The sequence below is a fragment of the Corvus moneduloides genome, chromosome 3 (genome assembly GCF_009650955.1).
Source record: "Corvus moneduloides isolate bCorMon1 chromosome 3, bCorMon1.pri, whole genome shotgun sequence".
NCBI lineage: Eukaryota > Metazoa > Chordata > Aves > Passeriformes > Corvidae > Corvus > Corvus moneduloides.
Window position 1 is genome coordinate 68,368,482 of NC_045478.1, and position 16,274 is coordinate 68,384,755.

Below are 16,274 nucleotides of genomic sequence, written 5' to 3' on the forward strand. Positions count from 1 at the left end.
TCTCCTGTGGGGAAAGACAGAGCTGGGCCTGTTCAGCCAGAAGAAAAAGATCAAAATCCAAGTGATGCTACTGAAGTTTATAAATATCTGACGAGATAGTGCGAAGAAGGTAGTGAGGCCGTTGAAAAGACAAGAGGCAATGGGAGCAAACTGAAACACGGGAAACTCTGTTTTTGTTAAAACCCTGTCTTGGGTTGCTCAGAGAGGTTGTGAAGTCTTTGTCACTGCAGATGTTAGAAATCTGACTGGACACGGCCTTGGGCAACATGCTCTGACTGGGGGCTTGGATTAGACAAATGATCTCCATAGATGCCTTCTGACCTCTACCACGCTGTACTTTCTATAAAAACACTTCAATCCAAAATTTTACTAAACTTTCTAGGAACAGTGCAAAGAGAAGTGGATTCATACAGGTGGAAGCTTGCTTAGTCCTTGAGACAGCCACATAAAATTGCCAGAGAACTTCTTTGATATTACAGTGATTATAAGACTTATGAAAGTGCAATGGCTGTATAAACTATGTGTTCATTGTATTTGGGGTTTTTGGTCTAGAAATCTTGTTCCAAGAGATAGTGTGTTAAGGCTTTGTAAAGACACTTCTTTACTTTTTTTTCTTAATTTCTGAGTTAATTATCATTGAAATGTTTATTTTTTTATTACCTTCCGTAGATGAAATACAACTGTGAAAACGTGTGATTTTTAATTTTTTTTTTTTTGCACACATATGCTATTTTTTTGGTCTTTAGGCAAGATTTCTAAATACCATTAGAGGTTTGAAGCAATCAAACCCAGAAAGCTGACACCTTGACTTTGCATAACTCAGCTGCTCAAGGTGTTACGTTATGATTGTCTTCTACGCTGGACTGCTAGGAAAGACTTAAATTCCATGGGGTTATAAATTCCGTTTGTTTTTAAGTAACTCTACTCTGCACACCGCTGTCACTGAAATGGGTCCTATATGGTCTGTATCCAGAGATGCTTGGTTAACTTCCTTTCAGAAACATCTAAATAGCACTTGTGATTTTGAAAATGTTAACAGCATACAATTTTTTGAAATCTGTTAATTTAATCCATTTTCACAAGGAAAGTAGGATACTCTGATTAAACTAGTCTTTCCATATTTTTTTTTCCCCATCACAACTAGTTCAACTTGTAGTAACTAGTGGAAGTTTAATAAACCTAATTGTGTGTTATAAAGCTAATTAAGCACCTAGAGGATATGTGAACATACCAGCCAAATATGCCAGTCAGCATGTGAAGGAACAACCAGGTACATACCGAATTACCTGTACCCTGTACCTGTGTGCTGGGATGGGGTGGGAGTTGCAGTGAGAGGGCAGAGAAGAGGTGGGAGGAGCTGACACTAGTGGGACATCCACTGATGTATAGGAGGCCAAGCATTCTTTGTGTTCTACTTAGGAAATTGGAGCATGTAGTAATATGTAGGAGCCAGGTATTACTATTTGAATCTCAGGAATTTGGGTTCTGTCTGTGATAAGCTGTTGACCTAGAGAGTTTTAGAAAGGAATGATGGTAGACTCTAGGAGCTTGGGTAAAAGAGAGGCAGCTCTGAGGGGATGGATCAGGAAAGGTTTTAATATTTGGAGTGAAAAGACAGGGAATGAGGAGGTGTTAGGATTGCAGCCTTTGGGTTGTTGGAAAAGAAAAATAGGAAAACCTCTGACTAAGAGTTGGGATAGAAGAGACTCTGGAATGAGTGGGCAGAAAAACTTAGTGTTGTGAATAACTACTGTCTTTACCTGCCTGTCACAGAGAACAAAATAACATTGTCTCTTGTACTGTGAAGATGTTCAAAGAAGGTTGTTTGTGATGTCTGCCTGATTTGAAACTGCCATAACTAGGAGAGCTACTTGCATAGATACAGTTTATGGCTTGGCTTCCTTCTCTGTCCTAAAAATCTTGTTTACTTGTGCCTGTGCAGGGTCTCTGGTATCTGTTGTCTCTGCTTCCTTCTGGTATGCAGATGGGCTTTTTGTGGGGATGGCTCTTCTGTTATGCAGAAGATTATGCTAGTTGATCACAGTGATCCCTCTGACCTTATATCCTGTGAATCACATCCACAAGTGCAAGTGAGCCTAATAATAGTCCTAACTCGGGCAGAGAAAAAGGAGCAGATGGCTAACACCAACTTGTGGAAAATGATTCTGTTTTCTTTATAACCACTTAGAAATTCAAAGACCTGATCTGTGCTCATAACAAAACCAGCTGTAGTAAATCTAGTTTGTGATTTTATTTGTCTTCATAAATTTACTTTGTCTTTTTTTCTTAAAGTGCTTTCCTGTTTGTGTGCTTAGAAACATCTTCTTTGCCAGATTTTGGGCAGGAGTTACCTGCCTTTTTCTTCTTTCCATGTGCTGGGCAGTTTGTGAAATATGTGCTCAAGTGTACTTGGATTGTATGTGAAAGCTTCACAGGGCTGTCTTGCACTGGGAGCTGACACTGCTTACTTTGACCTGGTGTTAGTGGGTCATTGCAGGCTGTTGGAGTGACGTGGGGTTGCTGGAGCGCTTTGTGTACTGCCTGCAACTCTGGAGCAGCCTTGGGACACTGCCTGCAGCTCTTGGGTTTGCACTGTCATCCCGTGAAATCAGCAGGGTCACTGGCTGACCAGTGTGGGCTGTCAGGCTCCGTGTTGGGCATTATTTCTGTCTCCTGAGAGCTTGGTTATCTATACCTCCCTTTTAATCATCATTCCAATGTGCTGAGACCACAGCATGGCATGTTAGGTTGCTTTTGTTGGGAGGTATGGAAACAGCTATTTTAATATTCCTTCAGCTGTGAGGATGCCTTCCTCTAGGTTATCAGTTGCTGGGGGATTTTTTTGTTGTGAAGTAAACACAATTTAGCTTAAACTTCCAGTACATTTTGGTAGAACTAGGGGGTGGTCCTTGTTACTCGTCTATGGTGTCTTGTTTTTGGTGGTGTCTGCTGTTGGGAAACACCAGGTGGTGAGGCGCATGACTTTTCTTTTTGCTTTAGTCTTTTTTTGGTAATGTTTATATTTCATAGTTTGGTTTCTACAGGAAACTTACAATTTGGGCAACTGCATTTTGTGTGCCAGTTGCTGTAGGCAGATTTTTTTTTTGTTAGATGCACTATTAATATAACTCTGGTTTTGCCTAGCTGCTGAAGTTTGGAGAGAGAAGGAAAAGGAATGAGGGAAAGCTTTGTGCATACCACTGATTGCAGAAATTAAAATTGCAGCACAAAGGTGAAAGTTTACAAGTGAATTATGTGTTGCTGGAGCTATTTTTTTCTACCATGGTGTTGCAAGAGAAGAGAGAATCTGCAGAACAATCTCAACTTTTGCTTTTTGTTCCTTTAAAAAGACTAAACTATGATCTTAAAAAGATAAAAACTAAAAAACTTAAAAAGATAAAAAATGTTGGTTTCCATGCTGAAATTTTAGACGCTTATTTTGTGTCTTTTGCTATATGAATTAGTCTGAGCTTGACTAAAAGATAGCTGCTTTCAAAATGCTTTTTCTGTCCAGAAATACAAACCTTTATCCCTTTTTTTGTTACTGTTGTCAGGGTTTCATAGGTGTGCGAGTCTTGGGTAGGGTGGTATCTACAAGAGATACTCCCGACTGCCTAAAGGCTTAGGCAAAGAGATGTTTCTAACTTCGTTACATTCCAAGTGTCTTAATTGAAACCCACAGGCTAATTCCTTCTTTTATTTCTAAATTCCTTTGCTGAGAACCTAAATAATGAGGTGGTGAAGGCAAATTTAAGTCTTAAAATGTGAGATGACCCTTGGTAATGTGCGCTGGAGTGGTTGGGCAATTTCTGTACTTTATTTGCCAATCAAGCCTATGCTTCTCCAGGGCACTTTCATTATAGTGCTGTTCTGCCAGCTGTTTTGGGTGTGATAACTTCTGTCTTTCAAAAGCTAAATAACACAGTTCTGTCATACAAGCATTTAATGTGTTTTGGGGGAAATAAGAAGCTTCTCTTTCAGTACGAAACAGAGGTTGAGTAGAGGACGAACCGCAGTCCAGTGAGGCTTTTGTTTTTACCTCTATTTTTAGATAATTTAGATTCCTTTTTGCTCTCCAACATGATATTCACCAGGTAATAGATTGGACTTGAACTGTGTTTTCAAGGTGCCCTAAACGAAATTAAAGGACAGTGTTGTGGGTGGAGGAGGTATGTATGTAAGGCTACAAAAGTGGCTCTTGGGGGCGACTGAGTGCCAGGACACAGCCTGGGCATCTGATCACAGGAGCCGGTTGTTTAGAGCGTACTCCAGTTGGGTGGACATACATCATCTTGTGTAACAAGCAGGCTTCGGCAAACAGGCATCCGGGATAGGAAGCTTTTCTTCTCTCTTTTGTCATCACAAGAGTTTAATATTTTTTTTGTGTGTGTGTTTAGGTTTGTTTTTATTTCCTCTTAAAGGAACAAACTGTTCTGACATTCTGTTACTAGTCCATTAAGTGACTGGAGGGCAGGCACAGCCACGTTGGCCAGAGGAAATGGTAGGTAATGAAGCAGAATTTGGCCCTGAGTCAGTCCTTTGGCTTTCACTGTCAGGCTGCAGCAGTGTGAAAGGAAACAAATGTTTTAGCTACTTGGTGAATTTGTTTCTCACTGGGCTGTAACTTGTTGACATTTTTAATGTCTTGTGTGAGAAGTTGACTGGCTGGGTTACTGTGTGCTTTGTTGAATGGTGATTTTTTTTTTTTTGACTGAATGTGGCTAATTTGTTATCCAGATCATAATGCCAGCCTCTGGGGGTTAGCCTTACAGACTTGTAGGAATCTAAAGAAAATTACTTTGGGGGATAAAATAACTTGTCACTGTTGCTATCAAAGCACCAACATTTCAGGTTTTTTTTTTTTGTTGTTGTTGTTGTTTTTTTTTTTTTTTTTTTTTTTTTTTTTTTGCAGGGGTTTGTAGCAGAAAGCTTGACACAACCATGTCTGTAATGGTCAATTACAAAAATCTGAGTTTCAGAGGCTTTTATAAAGCAAACATAAAAGCAGAGCCTGACTGGCAAGGGTTGTCTATGAATTTTATAACTGACTAGGATGTTTTAGGAAGATGGGAGTTGTGGTGGTTCTCATTCCTTGCTTAAGAAAAAAAGATGCTCTGCTCCTTAGGAGATAGTAGGGGTATATACATTTGTATTCCTTTGTTCACCAAACCTTTTACCAAGACTAAGTAGTTTCTATTGATCAAAGATGTGGGGTTTGGTGGATTTTTTTCCTTCCCCTTCCTAGAAAACCCTCTTTTTGAAAAGAGAGAGAAAAGGCGCTGGATTTTAGCGAGCCGTGCATGCTACTGCAGCACACCTAGCAAGCAGGTGTAGGAGCAAGGCCTGCTGGGGGAGTCCTGGCAGGCTGAAGCTGGTGAATGCTGAGGAGAGCTGTCACCTCCTGCCATTCGTGTGCTTGGGGAAGGGGCTGAACTCTCCAAGAGTGGGGTGTCTAGAGCTTCTACTGCACAGGATTTATAAATCCAAGATCCTTTTCATAATGGTTGCTCTCCTTTTACACAGTCATACAACTGTTTTTGGCCTCTCTGTTCTTTGCCTTTGTCATGCTAAGGAGTAATAATGTTAGAAGAATGTGATACCTCAAATTATGGTGTTACTCTTCATTCTCTCAGATGGTTAAGGAAGGAAAAAGGCAGATGCAGCCTTAGGAAAACATCATCATTCACAGCTGTGTACTTGCGGGTGTTGGCACAAAAGGGGCAGACATGTTAATAGATGATATTTAAAAAGAGAATCATGTTTAAATCTCACTATGTTCAATACAAATGTTGTTTTCAATTAATGTTAATAGAAAATATTGGTCCAACAGTGGCAGTTGGACCAATCTAGTCCATTCCTGTGTCTTAAAAAGGGAAAAAAGAAAACAGACTTGTAGGGAAAAAATGGATTAAATTTTTTTTTTTTTTTTTTTTTTCCTGAGTTTCATCTTGTCTGCCAGGCTCCTGTGAGATGGATACTTAGGAACTACCAGAGAGTTATTTGGTTCTATATGTCTTTGATGGCAAGGAGATCTGTGCCACTGAGGGGAAAAGACAGGGTTAACAAGATTTCTTAGATAATTATACTCCCCTGAAACAGCACCTTGAGTTTCAATGTTCTGAGCATGACATGCTGTGCAGCTGCCACAGGTATCTTGAATCTTCCTCAGAAAAATCTTTTCATGCATTGGTCTGTCTTTGATGTCTGGTTGAGCTCAAGGTGTGACTCAAGAGTAGAGTCTGTTGGATCAGCTTTAGCTGCCAAAGAGGAGAGGCATAGAAGGGTGAAGCAATGGCTCCTGGCTGACATGCACCCTTTGTGTCCCAAGCAGGTTTTTCAGCTGTAGCCTAGAAGAAGCCCAGAGCTGAGGGTTTATTTTAAATGGATATGAACAATTTAATACAGTTTAAGTTTCATTTAACTTCATTTCTTACCGATGTGACTTCTTGTATCTGGGCCGAGCTGTAGCCACTATTCCTTGCTGTTAGGTAAAGCATACCTGGTCGTTGGTTTCTGTGTGTAACAGCTTTCTGGCTAGATATTAGATGTGAATACATGGATGGTATCAGCTTCAGGTGCATGTCAGGCCAGAAATGAGAAATGTTGAGGTCATCTATATAAAGAAATATTCTGGTTGTCTTCTGTGATTTTTAAAAATAAACATCTGAATTTTATTGCTAAAACTTTATTGTACAACAGTCTCAGTTGCTGCTGAGGTATATGATCTTGTAAGTGGTGCTTTTTAATCATAACCTGATATTGCTTCAGACTGCATGAATCTTCACGATTGTGTGAAGTAGAAAATTTGAGTTGCAATTGGGCTTTTTTTTCTATGGCTTCATTCCAAGTGCAGGGACTGTTAGTCTGAACACTATCGTGTTGTGCTGCTTTGTGGTATGGAGTCTGGAAAGACTGATGCCAGCTGCCACCAAGAGGTTCTGCAAGAGAGTGTTCCAGACAGCAGCGTGTTGTGGTTGCCTGGAGGGTATCTCTAGACTGATCTGCCAAGAAGCTGGTGGAGTCTTGAAGGGCACTCAGAGACTCCTGATCTGGGCTGCAGCTGTCAAGCAGTTTGCCTGGTGTAAGGCACTGACTGCCCTGGCTGTGGTCTGTGCAGGGATTTGGAGGTTAAAGCCTTTGACAGGCTGCATGCATGTATGTATGTATTTTGTCTGCAGCAAGCAGACCTGGAAATCCATGCTGGATGAACCCCCTTTGCCTAGTCTGGTTGTCAGCAGTTATTTCACTGTCATTTAGGTACAGGTGATGAAATCCATGCTGGATGAACCCCCTTTGCCTAGTCTGGTTGTCAGCAGTTATTTCACTGTCATTTAGGTACAGGTGATGAAGCATAGGCTCACCTTTAGCAGTGCTCAGTGCAATTTACCCAAGATGTGTCCTGTGATACAGGCAGGAGTGTCCTGTGCTGGAGGTGACTCACCCTGGTTTAGTGGGACCGGCTCTGTAAAATTGCCGGTGACTCCTAAATGGCTTCCTTAAGCATCCTGGGAAGCTGTCTCTCTGCACAGCTGGAGGCCACTGCTCCTCCCTCTTGACCTACAGGCACTTGCCTGCCCTTCCTCCTTGTCCTGCTGGGTCCTCCTGGCTGTCTCCCAGACCCTAGGTGGTGGTACTTTGGTGTCACACCGGCAGGGCACTTGACGGGAAGGGCTCAGCAGCCCTTCCCACGCTTCAGCTGAACTTGTCTGTGACTGATCGCTAACATGGTTCTGAATCCAGGTGCAAAACCAGGCTGAGGGTGGGTAAGGCTGCAAGTGCTTTCAAGGGTTGTTCCAGCAGCTTTGCTCCCACAGTAGCTGTGCTGTGTACCGAAGGAGGCTATTATCTGCATCAGAAGCTTGAATACTTAGGCCTTGGCACCCTTTGGAGTAATGCATTCAGGCAAAAAGGTGTTGACAAAGTCTGTTAATTAAAAGCCCATGGTTTCATAGGTTGTTTTCACCAGATGGGGAGCTTGTGAATTTTTTGCATCAGAAACCCGCTTGGGAGGTGCTGTGAGGCTGATTCTACTGCAAAGGAGCTGCTGTGGTTACTAGCAAAGGCAAAACATTTGTGTGACTCTGCAAGTACCAAAGTGTTGTGGATGGTTGAACAGCTTTATTGACAGATTAGGCAAAAAATTCTCCCACTTTTCAGGACAGTGTTTAATGTGACCTGTATTGAACAATCTAGGAGTAAGAAGAATGCATTTTTACTCATTGTTTTCTTGTTCTCTCTCTCCAGATGAACACAATGATGTACAGAAAAAAACCTTTACAAAATGGATAAATGCTCGATTTTCCAAGGTAATGTTGGTTTGGATATACTACTTTATTTTGTTTGATTCACTGTTTAGAACAATTTTGGTTAAACATGCTTTGCTCTTACTCTAGTTGAATACTCCTAGTAAGATGCCAGTATGGAGTGAAAACAGATAAAATACTGTAGTGTTTGCTCCCTCAATTTCCTCATGCACATAAACATTTGATACTATATTTTAAGAAAAAAATGTAAGTCTATTTGTTAATATATTAGAACAGTTTTTTGCATGAGCATGTCTGTTTGGTTTTGTTTAGTTTTGGTTTGGTTTAGTTGATTTCTACATGCAGTTTTCAGAGTGCATTGCAGCAGATTTTGAACCTTCATTACTGTGTTTATTCTGTTACTGAGTTGGCTTTGCTCACTCTGCAAACCTCTAGTTGAAGCCACTTGGTGTTACTACAAGAGTCTTGACTGAAATTTTATATAATTACTTGCTCATTTTGAATTTTCCTTGGCTCTTATGCTGTACATTTCTCATTTTAATTCTCTTTACTGGCTTGAAACTTACTGTGGATCTTTAATGGTTTGGGGTGAGAAAGGAAGTGAAGTTTGCTTTGGAATGCTATTTAAAGCCTGCTTTTTACACTGTTCTTCTGATAGGGAAAAAATGACACTTTGCCCAGAAGCATAGTGTCTGTGGAAAGTTTTCCTACTTCATGGTTTGAATTTGTGAAAGAACCTGGGATATTATCAGGGAAATCTCATGTTTTTTCTAGCTAGTGTGGTGCTACAAATGGGGTAACTACTATTTTGTGTGCCCTTATTGAAAAGGGGCATGAATGTGAAATCCTAAAAGCAGATATAAATATAGAAGGAAGGGATGTGTGGTTTGGTTTGGGGTTGTTTTTTTCTTTTTTTGTTTTGTTTTTGTTTTTGGTTTTTTTTTGGTTTTTTTTTTCTCCTCAAATAAAGCTGCTAAAGTGCTTTAGTAGTGAATGGCTGCTTCTGGAGCTCTGCCCTTCTGGAGTTCTTGATCAGCAATGTAAGGAATTTTTACCTTCCTTTCCTTCTCGTGCAACAGGACACTGGGCAATGCAAGGCTTGTGGCCTTGGTTGAATCATTTTGGCTTAGGTTTGTTTTGGTTGAAAGCTGATATCCTGCACTCTTCATTCAATACATTCTTGGCTAGTTTGCTCTTTAGAGGAAGAGTGTGTGTGGGTAACTGGTTGCTCTACGCTCAGCTTTTGACTGCTGCCCAGAGGAGTGGTGGTCCTGCAGGAGGACCATTAGGCAGGGCAGGATCACGTAAGGAAAGAAAATGTGGTGAGAAGGAAAGGACTGTTCATAGTCCTGTAGCTGGCATAAAGATGGCATGAACACTGAAATGACAGTGATACTGAGAATGAATGACAGTCATACTGAGAATGTGCCAGGTGACTTGTTTGTGAGTGCTGTGGACATTGTATTGAGGAAGGTAAAATTGTTTTCAGTCATTCTGCTAGGACACCCATGGGTATATCTTACAAAGCATCTTTCCTTCTATACTGTGTAATCAGACAGATCCTGCTAAGCTCCTCGATTTCCCTGGCACAGGATATGGTCAGATACTCATAGGATTTGAAGTAACTGCAGCTTCATAACTCTGTAACTTCATGGCTCATTAAACACCTGAAGCTATGAAAACCTTGTTAATGATTAAAGAGACTCTTATGAAAGGACAGACTCTCGACTGCTCCATGTCCAATTCAAATTTGAGCATGACTATTTTGGCATGACAAGACACGGATTTATGAAGACTGGCATGTTCAAATTGCAAGGAAATTGATGGTGTTAAGTAGAAATCACCTCGTGTAAGAAAGTCTAGTTTGAACTGTACCTTTATATTTTTAAGGGACTGATTTCAGTCCTGCTGTGTCAAAGTTTTTGTATGTACAAAGTCATTTGGGTTGTTTAAAATTCCTTTTATGTGAACTGGATTGATTTAGCTGCTTAATAGGATAGAGAGCTTTTAGAGGTTAGTTAAAAGTAATCTGACTTACACTGCAGGAAACAATTTTTGTGTGGAATTGCAAATTTCACTCAAAAAATTTTACTTGTCCCTCCATGTTAGTTATATTGTACTTGCCCTTCATTTAAGCAAATAAAAAGCAATCTGTTGAGCCTTTATAAATTAGCTTAGCGTACAAAAATCCTAAAATTGCAATTGCATAATGCCAAGTTTGATTTAAGACAATTCAGTAGGGTTTTACAAAGGATCTACAAAGAGAGCAGTGTCTTTCCCTTCTCTCATCAGAGAATAGGTAGGTAAGTAAAACACTTCAAGGATCTCAGTTATGCTGTGAGGTGCCTGCTTCGGTACCCTGATCAGTGAGATCAGAGCTCTTGGTGTAGTTTCCAGTACAGTAATTTGGTTTTGTGCTCTTAGTTTAAACTGTGCTAGAACAATGCATTCTGTTTGTGTGTGTTGTTTGAACTCAAGGCACAAACATTCTAAGTGGATTGAATCTTAAGGTCAGTAAATGTACTCAGCCAAGACTCAGTGCTCACTGTAGAAATACCTTAGGAGAGCTGTACGCACTGCAACTCACAAGCCTGTGATGGCTGTGTAGGAAGGATATTTTGTTAAAATTAAAGGCAATAAAAGTTGTTAGATAAATAGTCTGTTACCAAGCTTTAACCAATAGGAAAGTTTGCACTCAAATAAATATTGAGGCAGAGCATTTCAGCATATGTTTATAAAGTCATGTAATGTTTTTACTTTCTGTATTTTTTCCATTGCTCTGTCCAGTCTAATTTCAGGAGTCAGATTTAGCTGTTTCCCTGTGGTATAGCCTTACCAATTAAAGCTTCTAGTTGTATGGATAACTAATATATGTTCTTCACACTATGTAGCATTGTTTTCTATCCCTTTATCCCTTTCTATATTAATCTTCATTAATAGTTACCAGTTCATACCTATATATTATTTTCAGAACTCCTTTCTGCAGTGCAAAAGTGCTATCTTGTCACAGTGGTTTTTAGCAACTGCAAATAAAGAAAAGTAAACATCAGACCTGTACTAATTTTGAGTGCCCAATCTGAGACTTTAGCTAAATTATCCCAGAGAATTTGACATTTCTTTGACATTTCTTGTTATAAAACAGAACTCTTGAGTCTTATGACAGAATTCAGAGGGTTCATTCTTCTGCAAACTGTCAAACCATCCAAAATATCTGGTTGGTTTTCAGATGGAGCTTGATCAGCATAGAAAAGGGTCTTGAAGATGATTATGCCTGTGTCAGCAAGGACTGGGTTTAATCATCTAAGGAAGTCTCTTAATCTGGCACACAGTTAGTAATTGCATGTAAAATTGTGTTTTAAATGATTCTGATGAGTCACAGGGGAAATTCTGGCTAACAGTGGAGTTTGAATTCAAGTCTGCAGGATAATGTAGTGCTCCGGTACCCATATATTGTTTCACATAGGTAGAGAGTGAACAAAGATTTTGAAATCAACCCTAGTTTATCCAAATATCTGAATAGTTTCATTCTTTATCTACTTACATGTTGTATCAGCAGGCCTGGGATTTTTCATTCCATCTTGCAGCATCTCTGATGCTTCTGCTTATAATTACAGAACAAAGTAGTTGGATACTCACACTTGTAACTCTAGAAGGTTTCTAGAAACTTGATAGGCATGTTAAGGAATTCAGGAGTCTTGTGTCCCACTTTAGAACCCTGCAAGTACAATTTTCTTCTGCCCTATTTTCTTTCTTTACTCCTACTCTCTGACCCTGTTTCTGGTTTGGTTTTTGTTTTTTGGTTTTTTTTTTTTTTTCCCCTCACTTACTATTACACCTTCTCATGTCAGAAGCCTTGCCTGCCTGGCAAATCTGGAATTTTGATTGCCCTGCCTATTTCATATTCACTTTTGCTTTTGTCACTATACTATATATTCCCATCAAGACTCAGTTTTTCTTTTCAAAGCTCCAGACCTGCTCTGTCTGCCCTTCACTTCCCCTCTACAGCCTTTATGGGATTTGATGCGTGTGTGGTCAGTCCTATTTTTGCATCTCCCTTTGTCTCAGTGGTCATAACCTTGCCCTCTCTTTACCTTCTTGCAGGATTCAGTCTTTGCTGGATTTAGTTTTCTCATTTTCCAAGGTGGTACTTTTCCAAATTTGCTTTTAGATTGGTTCCTCTCCTCTTCTGCTATTCCTGATCTTGGCAGGTGGAATACAGAGTCAGCACAAGAAACATGATGCCCTAACTTAATTTAGGCCCATGGAGTCAGGTCTGTCACAGCCTGTTGGAACTTAGTGCTGTCACTCACTAGAGGAAGTTCACAGATCCAGCATGGGCAAACTGAGGCTCTGTCTTTTTACCAAAGACTTGTTTTTTCATTACATTTGAGAAGTTTTCCCACAGGGATGGCAAAAAAAGTGTTACTGCTAGGAAGGTTGTGCTCTGCAAAAAGAGCATAAAAGCCCAGAGATTTGCTGTATTCCGTGAAAATGACATTAGGTTTCCCTGCCCCTCAGTTATAAGTCTTGGATATGTAAGGCTGTTGAATGGAGCCAGCTGGGGCATTGTTCCAAGGTGTCAGGAACTGCATTCAAAGCCCTTGCATGCCTGAGCGCTGGGCCTCCGTTTCCTTTCCATCACGTGTTCCCATCGCTTTCCAATCCAAGCCCTCAATTTCTTTTTTTTAATGTACAGAAGCCTTATACAGTCTTATTTGTGCATTTGCAGTGTTCTTGCTGCATGTGTTTGTGATTCTGATTCTCCAGGTCCTGTGCTAGTGCCCTGACATCTGCATTGGCCAACATTGACAGGGCTTGGAGCCAGGCCAGGACCTGCCAGTGTGGATAAAACCAGACATCGCACACTTTTACAGCATCTTAAGCTCTTTTTTTCCTACTCTGTCGTCTTCCAAAAATATGTTTCACTTTAGGGTTAGAGTAAAGAAGAGGTGGAGGTGTAGCTTGGGAGCAGAATGCATCCTCCAGGGCTGAGCTCTAAGATAGCCTTTGAGAAGGCAAGTGCTCAGTGTGGGGCTCCTGTGCATTTCCTCTCCTGGGCTCTGATGTGTCCCCTCCCATGGAAGGACACCAAAGAAAGATGAGAGAAGACAGGCCAGTAGGAGAACTGATGAGTTGTACTTGGAGTGCTTTGGAATGTTACGGCTTTATATGCATCTTGAAACACAGTTCATCCTTCATTAGACCAGGCATTAATTCATTTGTTACCTACAAAGTCTTTTAGCTTTTTGTGTGGTGTGCTGAATAGATGTTTTCCTCCAATTTTGCTCTTTAATTTTCTGCTTTCCTCCAAGGGTTGTTTTGTCATAATAGTAAATGTCAGGTCCTGTACTTCTGAAGACATTTTGTAGCTCTACTGCTGACCCTTAGGAACTACAATAAGTCTTTTTAAAGACAAAATCATACCTATTCACGATAATTAATTTCTCATGACCCAAGATACCTGAGGTCAAAGACATTTCAGAAGTGTTTTTTTGGGGGAAAAGGAGAATTATGGAGTTCAGTGTATTAATCATGAAAGAAAAGAGACCAAAAAGATTGATTAGGCAATTTTGTCTGTGCAAGGTGACATCAGCTAAGGTAGTGTCTAGTCCTTTTCCTAGTTCAATTTTTGTGGCACAAGCAAGGAAATACTTGATGGCTGGTAAAATACAGTCTAATTGCTTCTGATATTTTTCAATGCTGAATTAAACTGTAAAATGTAACATCACTCAAAGATGGCCAAAGCTTAAAAAGCCACAGCCTTGGTGGAAAAAGAGTAATAATCTGGGTGGAAAAGAAATAGTGTTTGCATGAGCCGGCCTTGAAAAAGTCAATTTTTAGTCTACTTAGTCTCTTTTTATGAGGAGACCAAATAGGCCTTTTCTAGGCCTAGGATATATATTAGCCAAGAAGCACAAAAATAATTTTTTCTTTGCTAATGAGTTATGGTAAGGATGACTACTTTTTAGCGTAAAAGCAGTAATACATAGCATTTGTGATCTCTCCCAGCTATAGCCACAGCAAAAAATTTGCCATTTTTCTGCCCTCCTCTCAACTGCTGCTGTCTTCTACCCTAAGAACAAGGTGTGGGCAGCATCTCCCTTGCTGGACTTGAAAGCTTGGTATAGCAATATGGACTTAATTATTGCTGACTTTGGTTAATGATCTGGGTTTGGGATAGAGTATGACTCTGATCCATGAGCTAGGTTACCATATCAGTTGTTGGAGTGTTTGTCTGACCTTCTCAGGCACTAGAGCTGGACCTAGTAGAGGCACCAAAGCCAGTCTGTTCCTTTATCTGTTAGCTAATGAGAATAGTCAGCCTGGTTAGCAGCAATTTTTTTTAAGGATCCAAGTTACAATTTGAAGTTATCTGGCTTGAAAAACTATAAATAAAAGGATAACCTTTCAGTCTTACAAGAGAAATAACTGACAGTGGTAAGCATGGTCCCAGCTGCTCCTGCTGGTAATATAACATAATGAAGCTTAATTGCATGCTGAGGTTAGTATTGTTACATTAAATGTGTTATTATAATGTAAGCTTATGTAAATGCATTAATAAATACACTGGAGAGAGAAAGATCTGCAGAGTTACTGATGCCTTGCTATGCTATTTGCACTGTTAGATTTTCCTTCCTTTGGTCATGTTGTCAGTCAAATATTTTAGGTGTTCTGTGAATTGAACTATCTTTAGCTTTTCAGCTTTACTGCTCCTTAAACTCATGTCTGTCATCTAGTAGAATCAAAATTTCCAGCATATCTCAGTGATGAGTCTTACTTCCCCCTGCCACCCCCTGTTAGTCTGGGGTTTTAAATAGCTATTTAGTTGCTTGTAACTGTTTTATTTTTGACCACCAGTAGTTATATATAATTTTGTCTATAAGGTGTCTTCCTCTTATGATTGTAACTTTTTATTTATTTGTTTTATTTGGTATTTGAATTCATAGCTTTGGTACTAGTGTCGTGTTGAGATGCCACAACTCCTTGGAAATGTTCAGCATGGAGTAGAGCATACTCAAGGAAAATATATCTGTCACAGTATAGCTAGTATTTATGTATGATAAATACATAAATGATAAATCCCGTAACTCCTGAATGTGAGTGGAAGTAGAATGGAAAAAAGTATCACATTTTAACAAAAATACTGCTGTAAACTATGTCTGTGGTCTTAAATTAGAAACTGGCAAGATTATTTGTTGACATGGTTGTTTACTTTATGCAATGACCTTTTTGCTTTCTGATTTGTTTCCCACATTGAGTTCCCATGTACTGGCCTTATGAGGTAGCAGCACTTGACATGCTTCTTACTTGATATTGGTCATGATAAAATGTAGTTCTTGCTCCTGTGTTGAGTTTAAACTAGTTACCATGAGTTTCCTGGGAATGTACTTGAACACTATGAATGGTTCAAGCTCTCATTTAAGAGCCCAGCCTGTCCAATATTTACCCATTCTCAAAGGAAAGGGGTCTTTGCAGTTCTGCTACTACTTTGACTTATTTATTGAGCATCTTATTAGATGTTTAAAATTGTCATATGTTGGTTAAAAATAATTAGCTAAAATAACTCTTAACTTCATAAAAGTGACATTTGAAGATCAGAAGAATCTGATGGAAAGTCAGTATGTACTGCTTCCTATGTCTTTTGAGGTTGCTTTGGTGTTCCTGAAGTGGCAGTTGATGTAAATGGCAACCAGGGCTTTTCGCAGCACTGCTCTGAGCAGCTGGAGCTTGTCTGCTGCATTCCCTTAGTGGCTGGTGAAGGTCATTTGTATGGTTTCATGAAATGTGTTACTTTCCTGGTGACAGCCAGTGTGTATTACCTGTGAAACTGAGAGGACCTTTCATCCTGGTTTTAATGTTGTGACTACGAGGTCTGAATCAGTATCTCCAAGAAGGATGTGAAATAGAGGTGGCTTATCTCTTATTTTCCAATCTCTTTGGCATTCATTAATTGGAAAAATTAGATTTAATAATGTACCTTCAATACTTATTGATTTAAAGTACGGTAAT

At 39.8% G+C, this 16,274-nt stretch overlaps 1 protein-coding gene across 4 annotated transcripts in view; it reads left to right on the plus strand.

Annotated features, from left to right (window-relative positions):
* The window catches only part of UTRN (utrophin), a 356,686-nt gene that overhangs the window by 49,161 nt on the left and 291,251 nt on the right, over nucleotides 1-16,274 (plus strand). For all 4 annotated transcript variants that reach the window (XM_032102122.1, XM_032102120.1, XM_032102124.1 and 1 more), the window contains one exon: nucleotides 8,245-8,306. In XM_032102122.1, the coding sequence (XP_031958013.1) occupies nucleotides 8,245-8,306 (62 nt within the window). The remainder of the gene's footprint in view (nucleotides 1-8,244; nucleotides 8,307-16,274) is intronic.